This window comes from Mustelus asterias, chromosome 17 (genome assembly GCF_964213995.1).
Source record: "Mustelus asterias chromosome 17, sMusAst1.hap1.1, whole genome shotgun sequence".
Classification (NCBI taxonomy): Eukaryota; Metazoa; Chordata; class Chondrichthyes; order Carcharhiniformes; family Triakidae; genus Mustelus; species Mustelus asterias.
The window spans coordinates 54649013-54665032 of NC_135817.1; the positions used below are offsets into that span (position 1 = coordinate 54649013).

A 16020-nucleotide genomic window follows, 5' to 3' on the forward strand; every position below is an offset into this window, starting at 1 on the left:
GGAATTAGAAGGGCAAAAAGGGGTCACGAAATGTCCTTGGCAGACAGGATTAAGGAAAATCCCAAGACATTTTATTCATACGTTAGGAACAAAAGGGTTGTCAGGGAAAAAATCGGACCTCTCAGGGACAAAATTGGGGAATTATGCTTAGAGCCCAAAGAAGTAGGGGAGATCCTAAATGAATACTTTGCGTCGGTATTCACAAAGGAGAGGGATGTGTTGACTGGGAGTGTCTCGGAGGGGAGTGTTGAACCGTTGGAGAAAATCTCCATTACAAGGGAGGAAGTGTTAGGTTTGTTAGAGAATATAAAGACTGACAAATCTCCAGGGCCTGATGGAACCTATCCAAGGCTGCTCAAGGAGACGAGAGATGAAATCACTGGGCCTCTGACGCAAATCTTTGTCTCGTCACTGGACACAGGTGAGGTCCCAGAGGATTGGAGGATAGCTAATGTGGTCCCGTTATTTAAAAAGGGTAGGAAGGATAATCCGGGTAATTATAGGCCGGTGAGCTTGACGTCCGTGGTGGGGAAGTTGTTGAAGAAGATTCTTAGAGATAGAATGTATGCGCATTTAAAAAGGAATAAACTCATTAACGATAGTCAGCATGGTTTTGTGACAGGGAGGTCATGCCTCACCTACCTGGTGGAGTTTTTTGAAGAAGTGACTAGAATGGTTGACGAGGGAAGGGCTGTGGATGTCGTCTATATGGATTTTAGTAAAGCGTTTGACAAAGTCCCTCATGGTAGGCTGGTGCAAAAGGTTGGATCTCATGGGATAAAGGGGGAGGTGGCTAGATGGGTGGAGAACTGGCTTGGTCACAGAAGACAGAGGGTGGTAGTGGAAGGGTCTTTTTCCGGCTGGAGGCCTGTGACTAGTGGTGTTCCGCAGGGCTCTGTATTGGGACCTCTGCTCTTTGTGATTTATATAAACGATCTGGAAGAAGGTGTAACTGGGGTGATCAGTAAGTTTGCGGACGACACAAAATTGGCAGGACTTGCAGATAGTGAGGAGCATTGTCAGAGGCTACAGAAGGATATAGATAGGCTGGAAATTTGGGCAAAGAAATGGCAGATGGAATTCAATCGTGATAAATGCGAAGTGATGCATTTTGGTAGAAATAATGTAGGGAGGAGCTATACGATAAATGGCAGAACCATAAAGGGTGTAGATACGCAGAGGGACCTGGGGGTGCAAGTCCACAGATCCTTGAAGGTGACGTCACAGGTGGAGAAAGTGGTGAAGAAGGCATATGGCATGCTTGCCTTTATAGGACGGGGCATAGAGTATAAAAGTTGGGGTCTGATGTTGCAGATGTATAGAACGTTGGTTCGGCCGCATTTGGAATACTGCGTCCAGTTCTGGTCGCCACACTACCAGAAGGACGTGGAGGCTTTGGAGAGAGTACAGAGGAGGTTTACCAGGATGTTGCCTGGTATGGAGGGGCTTAGTTATAAGGAGAGATTGGGTAAACTGGGGTTGTTCTCCCTGGAAAGACGGAGGATGAGGGGAGACTTAATAGAGGTGTATAAAATTATGAAAGGCATAGATAGGGTGAACGGTGGGAAGCTTTTCTCCAGATCGGTGGTGATGTTCATGAGGGGTCATAGGTTCAAGGTGAAGGGGGGGAGGTTTAACACAGATATCAGAAGGACATATTTTACACAGAGGGTGGTGGGGGCCTGGAATGCGCTGCCAGGCAAGGTGGTGGAGGCGGACACACTGGGAACGTTTAAGACTTATCTAGATAGCCACATGAACGGAGTGGGAATGGAGGGATACAAAAGAATGGTCTAGTTTGGACAAGGGAGCGGCGCGGCGCGGGCTTGGAGGGCCGAAGGGCCTGTTCCTGTGCTGTATTGTTCTTTGTTCTAAGGGGAACAGAATGGCGATATGCAGGGTTCTTTGAGAGAGAGAGAGGATTCTGGCACAATTTCATACTGAACACACAGTCAGTCTTCTATAGCAAGAGAATTTGTTTATTCAAATAAGTCATACTGGACTTGAAACATTAACCCTGTTTCCACAGATGCTGCCAGATCTGCTGAGTATTTCCAGAACTTTCTGTTTTTATTTCAGACTTCCAGTATACACAGTATTTTGATTTTATTGTGACCTCTAATGACCAATAACATTTTCTGGGAGAATTGCACCCATTTAATCCTCAAACCAGACACTGGCCAGCCTTCAGCTGTAACCTATCCCTCCAACAGAGTGCAGGGGAGGGTGACGTCAGACGCTCTCACTTTAACCCTTCACCTTTCACCTCAAGATGGCGGCGCCCAGTCTGAGGAGGGTTCTCAGATTGCCAGCTTTGAAACTCGGGATGAAATCCTTCAGCGGCGAAGCGAGTCCGGCACCAAAGGTATTTTCTCCATTTGGAGCCTCTCAGTGTGAAATAGCGGCGACTCCCTCCCGCCCCTTCCCTCCCTCCAGGGCAGCGGGCGGCCTGTGGGGACTGAGAGCCGGTAGGTCACCTCATTAACAGGCGCTGCTCTGGATTCACCCACTGCTCATTTTGATGTTAAATGATGGTTGGATCTTTTGCTGATGCGCAATTATTTTGTCTGTGCTGAGCAAAGCCAGAATGCTGCGGACACTGTAGTTTCTCTTCTCTCTCTGGTCCCCAGCTGCAGTTTATAAAAGGAACATCTGGAACAAAGGTCTGTAATCCATCATCCAGGGACAATTTAGTGAGCGCAGGAAAGAAGGTGCACTGCTCCTTTTAGGGTCTCCTGTACCAATTGTGGTGTGATTTGGTTTGGTGTGCACCTAATTTTACTATTTAATTTAAAATATGTATATTGATTTTATTAGGTTTTTGATTTGATTTATTATTGTCACATGTATTGGGATACAGTAAAAAGTATTGTTTCTTGCATGCAAAACAGATAAAGCATATCGTTCATTGAGTACATTGGGGAGAAGGAAAGTAGAGCGTGCAGTGTTACAGTTGTGGCTAGGGTGTAGAGAAAGATCAACTTAATATATGGTAGGTCCATTCAAAAGTCTGATGGCAGCAGGGAAGAAGCTGTTCTTGAATCACTGATATGTGGTACATCCGGAAAGAATGCTTTCTATAGTGCACCTGTAAAAGTTGGTGAGAGTTGTAGCAGATATGTTGACTTTCCTTAGCCTCTTGAGAAAGTAGAGACATTAGTGGGTTTTCTTGACTATGGCATTGGCATGGAGGGACCAGGACAGGTTGTTGGTGATCTGGACAAGCTGGTGGTGATCGGGACACCTAGAAACTTGATGCTCTCGACCATTTCCGTTTTAACCCTGTTGATGTAGATGGGGCATGCCCTCCACTACACTTCCTGAAGTTGATGACATTGAGGGAGAGATTATTGTCATTGCACCATTTCACAAGATTCTCTATCTCTTTCCTGTACTCCATCTCTGACACCTGCATTACTATTAAACTGTTGGGTCTGTGTAAATAAAAGCTAAGTAGAGTATATTCTGTTACCACATTGAAGCATTCCTTACCATAATGATCCAAAGTGCAATCTGAACAGTACCTCCTTTTTTAAAAAAAGGAAATGAGTTATCATTAATTCTGTGATTCTTATGCTAAGGATGCTATTTTGTGTAAACAGTTAAGCCTAATGAGCAATTTTTTGAGAGGAAATATTATAATCTGTGTGACAGAAAGGTGAATTAATAGTCCACAGTGGCCGTCATTTGAACTGACCTGCTAATTCAACCTTCTAATGGTTCCAAGCTCTGCAAATCCTAGCTGGCTGCTGTTCTCATCATTCACAGAGAAACAGAAATCATTCTCATTTATTTAACATCTTCCCATTTCTCTGAGATATGTCTCAGAAAGTAGTCAGATATCAGTCACGGAATTGTCACAGTGCAGAAGGAGCACCATGACAGTTTATTCTTTGCTTCTCATGCATTAACCCTATTCTACTTTGGACCACTTGTATTACCTTATTTTATAGGTCCTAACTTTCCCATATTTCAGATGGTAGTTTTTTACACACTGCCTTCACTGAGCACCTACTGGCCAATCAACTTACCTTTGTTGCCACGGTTGTCTTTTTTTCCCACAGCAGCTGAAATGCCCATCAGATATTTAGACTCTTCTGCTGCAGAACAAGACCACTTCCTGAAGGGTGAAAAGGTTAGAAAGCAAAAGAGCACCTCGTTCCCTTATTGCTTTGAAATGTAGACCCTGCAACAATTTTCAGGGGGTTGGATAAGAAGGGAAAAGAAAGAGAAATGGATAATAGTTACAGGGCTGCTGTTAGGCCATGGTGTGACCTTTAGAAGAGATGATGAAAAACTTAATTGAAAGGGTAGGTTTGAGATATATAAAGATGAAGACAGAAACTGCGAGGGAGGCAAGTTTAGGAAAGGAAGTGCAGAAAGTAAAAACAAACTTTTGTATAGTGCTCTGTTTAACCACCGGGTATCTCAGAGCTCTTTACAATCAATGAAGCACTTTTGAATATAATCACTGTTGTAATGCAGGAAACACTGCAGCCAATTTGCACACAGCAAGCTGCCACAAACAGCAATGTGATAGTGACCAGCTGATGAGGATTTGCGATGTTGTTTGCGGGGATAATTATTGGCCAAGTCTCTCAGGATGACCTCCTTGCACTTCTTCAAAATAATGCTGTGGGATTCTTGACATCCTGAGATGGTTGAGTTTTAACAGCTCATCTGAAATGCTACCCACTGAGCACTGGCTAACACATCAGGAAGAGGCAGCTGTTGGTTTAACCAACGATAGTGGGATGAAAGGTGTTATCAGGTAACCTTGGTTAATTGCTGCAATACACATTGTAGGCTAATTCTTCAAAGACCACAATTATATTGATATTGGGAGGGGAGGAGATGGCCTAGTGGTATTATCACTAGACTATTAATCCAGAACTCAGCTAATGTTCTGAGGACCCGGGTTCGAATTCTGCCACGGCAGATGGTGGGATTTGAATTCAATAACAAAAATCTGGAATTAAGAATCTACTGATGACCATGAAACCATTGTCGATTGTCGGAAAAACCCACCTGGTTCACTAATGTCCTTTAGGGGAGGAAATCTGCCATCCTTACCCGGTCTGGCCTACATGTGACTCCAAAGCCTCAGCAATGGGGCTGACTCTCAACTGCCCCTTCAAGGACAACTGGGGATGGGCAATAAATGCTGGCCAGACAGCAACGCCCATGTCCCACGAATGAATAAAGAAGAATGCCAGAATAAATTTGGAGTGGTTTTGGTTTGAGGGCCATTGTGGCTCCCTTTCCTAAGAGAACCAGCTTGGTAGTGAGGCCGATGATCGAATTGACCATTTGCACTCCATCCCCCTTCATTTTCTCAGGAGGAACTATAATCTCAAATTTCCACAGTTCAGTCATTACAACAATAACTTGCATTATGTAGCACTTCTAACAAATTAAAACATGCCAGGCACTTCACAAGAACATTATCAAACAAGATTAACACACACCCACATGAGGAGCCTTTAGGAAAAATGGATAAAAACTTGGGCAAAGTCATAAGTGTCAAGATCTGGGCAGCAGAGCTCTGGATAAACCGAACTTTATGGAGGATAAACACTGCCAATTTTAACAAAATGTACATCTGGGTCACTTGTTACTGAGTGAAGATGTCTTTCTTATCATAAAATGGATTTCTTTTTAGGCAAAATAATTTGAAGATCATCATTTATAAAATGGTTACAAGATGATAACATCATTTGTGGTGTTTAATTATTGCAAACCACCTATCCTTTTCACACCTCAATAAGATCACTGTCTTTTAGACTATGGAATTGGATATTCCTTGCATTACTGTGCAGTATTATTGCTGTCATCTCTCAGCATGAACAATACTGTTAAAACTGTAGCATTTGAACTGACTGCTCTTATTCTATGCAGAGTAATGCATATATTAAAATTATACATGTCAGCTTGGATTAGTGATAGCCCACTCGCAGCTGAGTCAGAAAGATGGCATTCAAGCCCCACTTCAGCACTGTCCTGAGAGTGTAGTGCACGATTTCAGATTAGAAGCAAAACGATGGCCCTGTGTTCTTGTTTAAATGTTCGTTAAAAATTCCCATAGCACCATTTAAAGAAAGTAGCAGTTACCCCTGATCCAACATCTCCAGCACCAGATTAACTCAATTTAAATCATTGATCTGATCATGTCTGAATTTTGACTGCTGCATTTTGTCGTCTTTACAGTGAATGCACTTCAAAAGTAATTAATTGGATGTGAAGCATTTTGAAATGCTATCGAAGTATGAAAGGTGCTATCTGAATGCAGGTTTATTCTCTTCTAATAGTGTACAACTATTATTTTACAAAAAAGTACTGATGGGTGAGGCTACATAATTGCATTGCTGTTGAATACGTAATCTCTGAAATTTTTAAATAAAAATACTCAAAAGTAATGAAATGTTGAGTCATCAACCTCAGTTGAAAGCATAGGCTTTGTCACATTGCTGAACCATAACAGTTAGTTCCTTACTCTTTCTCAGTGCAGAAGGCCAACATATGATGGGAGTGAAGGATAAGGAAAGATTGAAATTTCAGTGGCAATTTGAAGGGTTGACTACCAGTCAGCAGGACAACCAGTGCGATAGTCAAAGGATAATACCTTTCATATTAGAATATTCATATTTGACACTAGTTCATGCCATCCATTAAATGTCAACAGTGTTGAATGGATCAAATTTAATTTGCATGAAAGCAACCAAACATAGAATCATAAAATCCCTACAGTGCAGATGGAGGCCATTCGGCCCATAGAGTCTGCACCGACCACAATCCCACCCAGGCCCTGTCCCAATTACCCCATGCATTGACCCTCGTTAGTCCCCCCTGACACTAAGGGGCAATTTAGCATGGCCAATCCACCTAACCCACACATCTTTGGACTGTGGGAAGAAACCAGAGCACCCAGAGGAAACCCGTGTAGACACGGGGAGGATGTGCAAACTCCACACAGTGACCCAAGCCGGGATAAGTGGTCTTAAAAAATGGGAATAGGATTCTTTTTAAATGGAAACAGTTGATCTGTAAAAGTCCTTTTGAGCAGCCGTGATGGATCCCCATATATTACACTGGAAACCAATAAAAATGACCTTACAAATAGGTACATTGTAAATTTTGGAGGGGGGGAATTAATCAAAACATTTGCTCTTAAATCTATCCCATTATCCATAAAATGTGAGGAATGCTGATTGGCTGACATTTATTTGCGTTAAAGCAACCAAACAAGGATTACCCATTACCTCATATGTCCCGTGGCCCTTCTACTCCCTCCCAATCCCCAAACAGGCAGGGAGGAAATGGCCGAGTGAGGGAACCGTGGTTCACAAAAGAGGTGGAATGTCTTGTGAAAAGGAAGAGGGAAGCTTATGTAGGGATGAGGAAACAAGGTTCAGATGGCTCGACTGAGGGTTACAAGTTAGCAAGGAACGAGCTGAAAAAGGGGCTGAGGAGAGCTAGGAGGGGACATGAGAAGTCCTTGGCGGGTCGGATCAAGGAAAACCCCAAGGCTTTTTACTCTTATGTGAGGAATAAAAGAATGACCAGGGTGAGGTTAGGGCCGGTCAAGGACAGTGGTGGGAACTTGTGTATGGAATCAGTAGAGATAGGCGAGGTGATGAATGAATACTTTTCTTCTGTTCACCAAGGAGAGGGGCCATGTTTTTCAGGAAGAGAAGGTGTTACAGGCTAATAGGCTGGAGGAAATAGATGTTCGGAGGGAGGATGTATTGGCAGTTTTGAATAAACTGAAGGTCGATAAGTCCCCTGGGCCTGATGAAATGTATCCTAGGATTCTTTGGGAGGCGAGGGATGAGATTGCAGAGCCTTTGGCTTTGATCTTTGGGTCCTCGCTGTCCACGGGGATGGTGCCAGAGGACTGGAGAGTGGCAAATGTTGTTCCTCTGTTTAAGAAAGGGAATAGAAATGACCCTGGTAATTATAGACCGGTTAGTCTGACTTCGGTGGTTGGTAAATTGATGGAAAAGGTCCTTAGGGATGGGATTTACGACCATTTAGAAAGATGCGGATTAATCCGGGATAGTCAGCACGGATTTGTGAAGGGCAAATCGTGCCTCACAAATTTGATAGAATTTTTTGAGGAGGTAACTAGGTGTGTTGATGAAGGTAGGGCGGTTGATGTCATATACATGGATTTTAGTAAGGCGTTTGATAAGGTCCCCCATGGTCGGCTTATGATGAAAGTAAGGAGGTGTGGGATAGAGGGAAAGTTGGCCGATTGGATAGGTAACTGGCTGTCTGATCGAAGACAGAGGGTGGTGGTGGATGGAAAATTTTCGGACTGGAGGCAGGTTGCTAGCGGAGTGCCGCAGGGATCGGTGCTTGGTCCTCTGCTCTTTGTGATTTTTATTAATGATTTAGAGGAGGGGGCTGAAGGGTGGATCAGTAAATTTGCTGATGACACCAAGATTGGTGGAGTAGTGGATGAGGTGGAGGGGTGTTGTAGGCTGCAAAGAGACATAGATAGGATGCAAAGCTGGGCTGAAAAATGGCAAATGGAGTTTAACCCTGATAAATGTGAGGTGATTCATTTTGGTAGGACTAATTTAAATGTGGATTACAGGGTCAAAGGTAGGGTTCTGAAGACTGTGGAGGAACAGAGAGATCTTGGGGTCCATATCCACAGATCTCTAAAGGTTGCCACTCAAGTGGATAGAGCTGTGAAGAAGGCATATAGTGTGTTAGCTTTTATTAACAGGGGGTTGGAGTTTAAGAGCCGTGGGGTTATGCTGCAACTGTACAGGACCTTGGTGAGACCACATTTGGAATATTGTGTGCAGTTCTGGTCACCTCACTATAAGAAGGATGTGGAAGCGCTGGAAAGAGTGCAGAGGAGATTTACCAGGATGCTGCCTGGTTTGGAGTGTCGGTCTTATGAGGAAAGGTTGAGGGAGCTGGGGCTGTTCTCTCTGGAGCGGAGGAGATTGAGGGGAGACTTAATAGAGGTTTATAAAATGATGAAGGGGATAGATCGAGTGAACGTTCAAAGACTATTTCCTCGGGTGGATGGAGCTATTACGAGGGGGCATAACTATAGGGTTCATGGTGGGAGATATAGGAAGGATATCAGAGGTAGGTTCTTCACGCAGAGAGTGGTTGGGGTGTGGAATGGACTGCCTGCAGTGATAGTGGAGTCAGACACTTTAGGAACATTTAAGCGGTTATTGGATAGGCACATGGAGCACACCAGGATGGTAGGGAGTGGGATAGCTTGATCTTGGTTTCAGATGAAGGTCGGCACAACATCGTGGGCCGAAGGGCCTGTTCTGTGCTGTACTGTTCTATGTTCTAACACAATCTCAGGCTTGTCTTCCACTCTAATATTGAACGCAGCTTTTGGTCAGAACGTTTTGATGCTGACAGTTAAGAACTGAGCAATCAGCTGCTTTTTTTCCTTTACCCTCGGTGAAACTTTGTTATTGTAACGATTTCCCAGCCCATTGCGTTCTGGTTAGACCACAGATTAAAAGGAGAGTAAGCAAGGAGTGAAAAGCAGATGAGAAAAGGAAACCAAGGACTAAAACCTACAAAATAAAGCACGGTTTTGGGGAGGGGTGCAGGGGGTGGGAGGGGGAATTCCAGTGTGCGCGGGCGTGTGGGTAGTTACAAAAAAGTCAGGGGGAAAGGAAGAGGAGAATGTAGCTAAGCTTTTTAAGAGATATTTGGACTACTGTAACTATGAGGCAATAGCATCTCCCGCTTAATCTTCAACTGGGCCCCCCTCAATCACTGCTAATTTGATTTATTATTGCCACGTGTATTAGTATACAGTGAAAAGTATTGTTATTGTGCGCTATACAATCAAAACATACCGAACATAGAGAACAAAAGGAGGAGATCAGAATGTAGTGTTACAGTCATAGCTAGGGTGTAGCGAAAGCTCAACTTAATGTGAGGTAGGTCCATTTAAAAGTCTGATGACAGCAGGGAAGACACAGTTCTTGAGTTGGTTGGTGCATATCCTCCGACTTTTGTATCTTTTTCTCGGCAAAAAAGGTGGAAGAGAGAATGTCCGGCGTGCGTAGGGTCGTTGATTATGCTGGTTGCTTTTCTGAGGCAGGGGAAGTGTAGACAGAGTCATTGGATGGGAGGCTGGTTTGACTGATGGACTGGGCTTTGTTCACGACCCTTTGTAGTTTTTTGCGGTTTTGGACAGAGCAGGAACCATATCAAACTGTGATACATCCAGAAAGAATGCTTTCTATGGTGCATCTGTAAAAGTTGGTGAGAGTCAGAGCGGACATGCCAAATTTCCTTAACTTCCTGAGAAAGTAGAGGCACTGGTGGCTGTCTTAACTATAGCGTCTGCATGGGGGGGACCAGGACAGGTTGTTGGTGATCTGAATACTTAGAAACTTGAAGCTCTCAACCATTTCCACTTTGTCCCCATTGATGTAGACAGGGCCATGTCCTCCACCATGCTTCCTGAAGTTGATGACTATCTTCTTCATTGTGTTGACATTGAGAGACAGATTTTTGTTGCCACACCAGTTCACCAGATACTCTGGCTGGAATTTTACAATTTTATTTCTAAGTGCCGGGCGGGTATGGAATTGGGAGAGTTTCAGATCCATTTTTTGGGCACGTTTTCAGGCCCCCCCATGCGCATTATAGCTGCAAAATTTTGAGCAAACCTATTGCTCACTGCAGAAGCCTGTGGGTGGGGCTTAATGCACCCAAAAGCCTGCAGAGGGAGGTAGTGCGCATGTGCAGACCTCTGTTGCTGTACGTGCGCATTAACAGTAGCAGGGGTCTGACAGACAAAGAGAGAGCTGTCAGTCCCCTGCTGCTACAGGCAGCCTGAAGCACCCCCCCCCCCCTCCCCCCCAGCGTTCGCAGAGGCCCGCGGCTCGAGATACAGCCCAGACTCCACCCCACTGCCCTCGCCCCACCAATCGCTGCAGACCAGCAGTGGGGCCCTCCTACCCCCCTCTCCTCCACTGATCGCGGTCCCGCTGCCCTTCCCCCATTGATCGCTGCAGCATGGCAGCGGACCCCCTGGCACTACCCAGTGGGCATTGCCAAGGGGCTAGGATGGCACTGCCAATCTGGCACTGCCCAAGGGATGCCACTCCTTGCCCTTGGCCTCCCTGGGGGGGCCTCAATGGCCTCCGGTTCTACTGGTGAGGCCAAGTCGACTGCTCCCCGTTCAAAGGGATCATGTCTAATCCTCGCTAGCAAGAGCCTGTCGGTAAGGCCATAAAGGTAGACAAGCCCAGACGATTGTGCGCCGTGCTCGCTAAACACATTGAAATATGTATTTAAATAAATTTGAATACATTAACCACCCTCTTGCCCATTTCCGGCGGGAGGCTGACTGCGCCAGAAATCCTGCTGTCGTAAAATGGCGCTAATCGCTTTACGACCACGTTACGCCCAAAAACAGGCGCAACCCCGATGGTAAAATACCGCCCTCTACCTCAGTCCTGTACTCTGTCTCATCATTGTTTGAGATCCGACCCACTACGGTGGCGTCATCAGCAAATTTTGAAAATTGAGTTGGAGGGGAATTTGGCCACACACGCGTATAAGGAGTATAGTAAGGGGCTGAGGATACAGCCTTGTGGGGCACCGGTGTTGAGGATGATCATGGAGGAGGTGTTGTTCCCTATCCTTACCAATTGGGTGGGTTAGGAAGTCTAGGATCCAGTCGCAGAGGGAGGAGCCGAGCACCAGGCCACGGAGTTTGGAGATGAGTTTTGTAGGAATAATGGTCTTGAAGTCAATATGTTGGAATTTGACTTGGGTATCTTTGTTGTCTAGGTGTTCCAGGGTTGAATTTAAGACCAGGGAGATGGCGTCTGCTGTGGACCTGTTGTGGTGGTAGGCGAACTGTAGTGGATCCAGGCCGGAATTGATTCGTGCCATGACTAACCTTTCGAAGCACTTCATATGACGGATGTCAGAGCCACCAGACGATTGTCATTAAGGCACACTGCCTGGCTTTGCTTTGGTTTCTTTTCTTGTGGTGAAATGACTAAATACAACACGTCTACTATGTTCCCCACAAAAGCAAGTTCTGGAGTATTCCTTTATCTCAGGCTGGAAAAATACCTTTGACTTGAAACATTTGAACTCCATTCTTGTGGGCCCAAATGGGACTTGCCATGATTTCCTCAGTCTGAATGTTTGAATTCTATGTACAGTCAGATTTTATAAATTTTGTTTCTCTGTTGATCAAAGCCAATCAGCATGAGCTTTAATGAAGAAACTTTACAGAAATATTACTAACATTTTAATTAAACTGACTGGTTAGTCATCTTCACTTCAATCTAAATGAGGTAATTGGCTGTCCTTAGATGTTAAACTCCATTGTTTGAATCTGTACGCAGTAAAGTGATGTTATACCAGCTCTAATACACTGCGAATGCTGGAAATCTGAAATTAAAAAGTGCTGGAAATACTGGGTGGCACAGTGGTTAGCACTGCTGCCTCACAGCGCCAGAGACACGGCAGGTCCAACTTGGGTCACTGTCTGTGTGGAGTTTGCACGTTCTTCCCGTGTCTGCGTGGGTTTCCTCCGGGTGCTCCGGTTTCCTCCCACAGTCTGAAAGACGTGCTGGTTAGTTGCATTGGCCATTCCAAATTCTCCCTCAGTGTACCCGAACAGGCGCTGGAGTGTGGCGACTGGGGGATTTTCACAGTAACTTCATTTCAATGTTAATCTAAGCCTAGTTGTGACACTAATGAATAAACTTTAAGATCTGGCAGCATCTGTGGAGAGAAACATAGGGCGTGGTGTTCCAGCTCTTCACGCTGTGATTTGGATTGCCTGGATCCACTACAGTTCGCCTACTACTGCAACAGGTCCACAGCAGGCCCCACCTCCCTGGCCCTGCACTCAACCCGGGAACACCTAGACAACAAAGACACCTATGGCTCTTCACGGTGCCGGAATCTTCTGGACCTGCCACCGACGGGGCGTTGGGTGGAGTCACTGGGAAATCCCATTCACAGCTGTGGGACCGGAAGATCCCACCACTAGCCAATGGTGCACCACCAAGGAAAACACCACAGGGAGGCCAGATAATCCCGGCAACTGTTAACATTTCAGATCAATGACCTTTTCACCGGTTCTGATGAAAGTTCATCAACCTGAACTGTTAACTCTGTTTCCCTCTCCGCAGGTAATGCCTGACCTGCTGAGTGTCTCCAGCACGTTTTGTTTTTATTTGGCCCCAGCCCCTGTCTTCGCAAGACTGCAGTTAAAGAAGTTACAGTAACAGATTGAATAAATACGAGAGCCACATTGAACAAACTTTGGTTCTCTCCAACACCGTAACGCACTGAATAAAACATTAACTGCAAAATTATCATGCTTTTCAACTTGCTAGACCCTGTAGCAATTTACAGGTACATTTGAATTAAGATTGAAAGAATGTGTGTTTACTTGCAACGTGCAACTGTGCCAGTCACTTCAGCTTTCGGAGAACAGATGTGGAACAGATTTTATTTTGAGGACATGTTCTAGGGGAACTATTAACTGTAATGGTGCATCCCACAAACAAGGGATCGTGACAAATCGCCAGCTATAAAGCGGTGAGGAGTTTCCTTCTGAATTGTGGAAATTGTACACCCAGGATCATGAACTTGACATTATGCAAGCCATCTTTTTATTTGTAGCAGCATTTTTTTTTGTTGTAATTCTGTGAGCTGACAGAACACATGCCAGTGCTACAGAGTAGATGTGTTCCTGCAGCTCTGCTGCATTGCTTCACACAGCAAAAGGAGTACTTGTAGGATGAAGCAAAGTTCTGAATGTGATCTATTCATACCCCACCAATTTACTTCTGAATAGCCTTGAGCTATTGGTAAAATCCAGGAGAGGGGTGAGGGTATACAAAATATTTGTACCTAGCATTTTGCTTTCCTTCTGTTAAATTACTTTGTCCATGAAAAATATTGAACTCTCAATGCTTCAGTGATTTGTGTAAAGTTGCTCCCTCTTTTCCATTTAAAGTGTAATAACCATGCAGCTAACATTTTTTTACGTCTCGAGGAAATAATTGATTATGTTATGTTAAAATATCTCCCTTCAGCAAATGGTGACTCCCCTTCTTTTGGTCAATGACTGAGCTTATTGTGTGACTAGTGTGGAGTAATGGAGCAGATGTGAAGGTATTGAAATAACCTGGGATTCTGTTGGTAAATGTCCGATACAACTCTCTCCAACTTTTACAGATGCACCATAGATAGCATTCTTTCTGGTTGTAACACAGCTTGGTAAGGCTCCTGCTCTGCCCAAGATGGCAATAAACTACAAAGGGTTGTGAATGAAGCCCAAACCATCACTCAAACCAGCCTCCCTCCCATTCCGCTGTCTCGCAAAAGTAGCCAGCATAACTCAGGACCCTATGCACTCGGACACACTCTCTTCCACCTTCTTCCGTTGGGAAAAAGATACAAACGTCTGAGGACACATACCAACTAACTCAAGGACAGCTTCTTCCCTGCTCTTTTGAATGGACCTACGTCGCATTAAGTTGATCTTTCTCTACATCTTTCTCTAGCTATAGCTGTAACACTACACTCTGCACCCTCCTTTCCTTCTCAATGAACAGTATGCTTTGTCTGTATAGTGCACAAGAAACAATACTTTTCGCTGTATATATCAATACATGTGACAACAATAAATCAAATCAAACTGTTTGTGCCCATTGCACAGTAAGGATCTGCAGGATAAATCTGATGTGTGGGAAAGTGGGAGAGCAAAATAATTTGTGCCCGAGGTATTAAATAGGAGGTGGAAAATTGAGAGCAATGGCACAGGAGGGGAAATCGTTCAAGTGGTGAAGTGATAAACTATGATGGGAATAATCAGGTTGGAAACAAGGCAGAGTACATTACCATTAAATGGATCACAGAAGAGAGGCCATGGAGAAGACGTGAGTAAGTCCCTCCAAAATCCAAAATGACGGACAAGTGAAACAAGATATAGAGTAACCCAAGACTATACTGGTAATATAAACAGAAAATGCTGGAAAATCTCAGCAGGTCTGACAGCATCTGTGGGAGAGAGAATAGAGCCAAAGTTTTGAGTCTGGCTGACCCTTCATGAGAGCTGAGAGCAAAGAGAATCAGCAGAGATTTATACTATAAGTTTGTTGGGGGGAGAGGTGTAATGGGACAAAGGGAATGTAAATAAGGATACAGAATGCTGAGAAGGTGCTAAAAAGTGTCCCTTAAGTGACCAGAATGCATGAATGGCAGAACAGAGGTAAAGGACTGTCTGAGGAATGTGGCAGGTGCCCTGAAAGGGGTTTGTAGGGCCGGGGGGGGGGAAGAGAGGAGGTGAGGGGACATGCTCCACACTAGCATGAACTTTGTCCTCCACCTTCACCCCATTTCCATTTATTTTATTTCATTTTGTTTCATCCTATTCACCCATTTTAACTTCCTTCTTTCTCACCTCCATTTCTCCACTTTCCATTTCAGCTCTCCTTCTTGTCACCGCCATCCCCGTCTCCCTTCAGGGCAACTGCCACGTTCCTCAGGCAGTCCTTTAACAATCTGCGCCTCTGTTCTGCCATTCACGCATTCTGATCACTTAATGGACACTTTTTAAGAACCTTTTCAGCATTCTGTATCTCATCTACATTCCCTTTGTCCCATTTCATCTCTCCCCCCCCCCCCCCCCCCCCACCCCGCCTCACCACCCTGGCCCAACCTCCATAGTATAAATCTCCGCTGATTCTCTTTGCTCTCAGCTCTGATGAAGGATCATCCAGACTTGTTCTACTCTCTCCCCACAGATGCTATCAGACCCACTGAGATTTTCCAGCATTTTCTGTTTTTGTTTCAATTCCAGCATCCGCAGTATTTTGCTTTCTACTTTACTGATAATGTTGCTCAGGATTATCTGAGTGCAGTTGGAAGATTGGAAACCAGATCGGAGTGAATTGAACAGGGTGGGATTGATGAATTAACCAAGGTGTGTATGTGAACGACAGGGCCGAAGGAGAGCAGCGTAACAGCAGGATGGGT

At 44.8% G+C, this 16020-nt stretch overlaps 1 protein-coding gene across 6 annotated transcripts in view; it reads left to right on the forward strand.

Moving 5' to 3' along the window:
* The first annotated feature begins 2212 nt into the window (after positions 1 to 2212).
* wars2 (tryptophanyl tRNA synthetase 2, mitochondrial) overlaps positions 2213 to 16020 on the forward strand; it is an 81397-nt gene continuing 67589 nt past the window's right edge. For 2 of the 6 annotated variants that reach the window (XR_013499913.1, XM_078232696.1), the window contains exon 1: positions 2213 to 2365. Coding sequence is in view for 2 of the 6 variants with exons in the window: in XM_078232696.1 (XP_078088822.1) it covers positions 2273 to 2365 (93 nt within the window). In the remaining 4 variants the exon portion in view is untranslated. The other 4 variants (XR_013499914.1, XM_078232698.1, XR_013499915.1 and 1 more) reach the window with 3 other exon arrangements.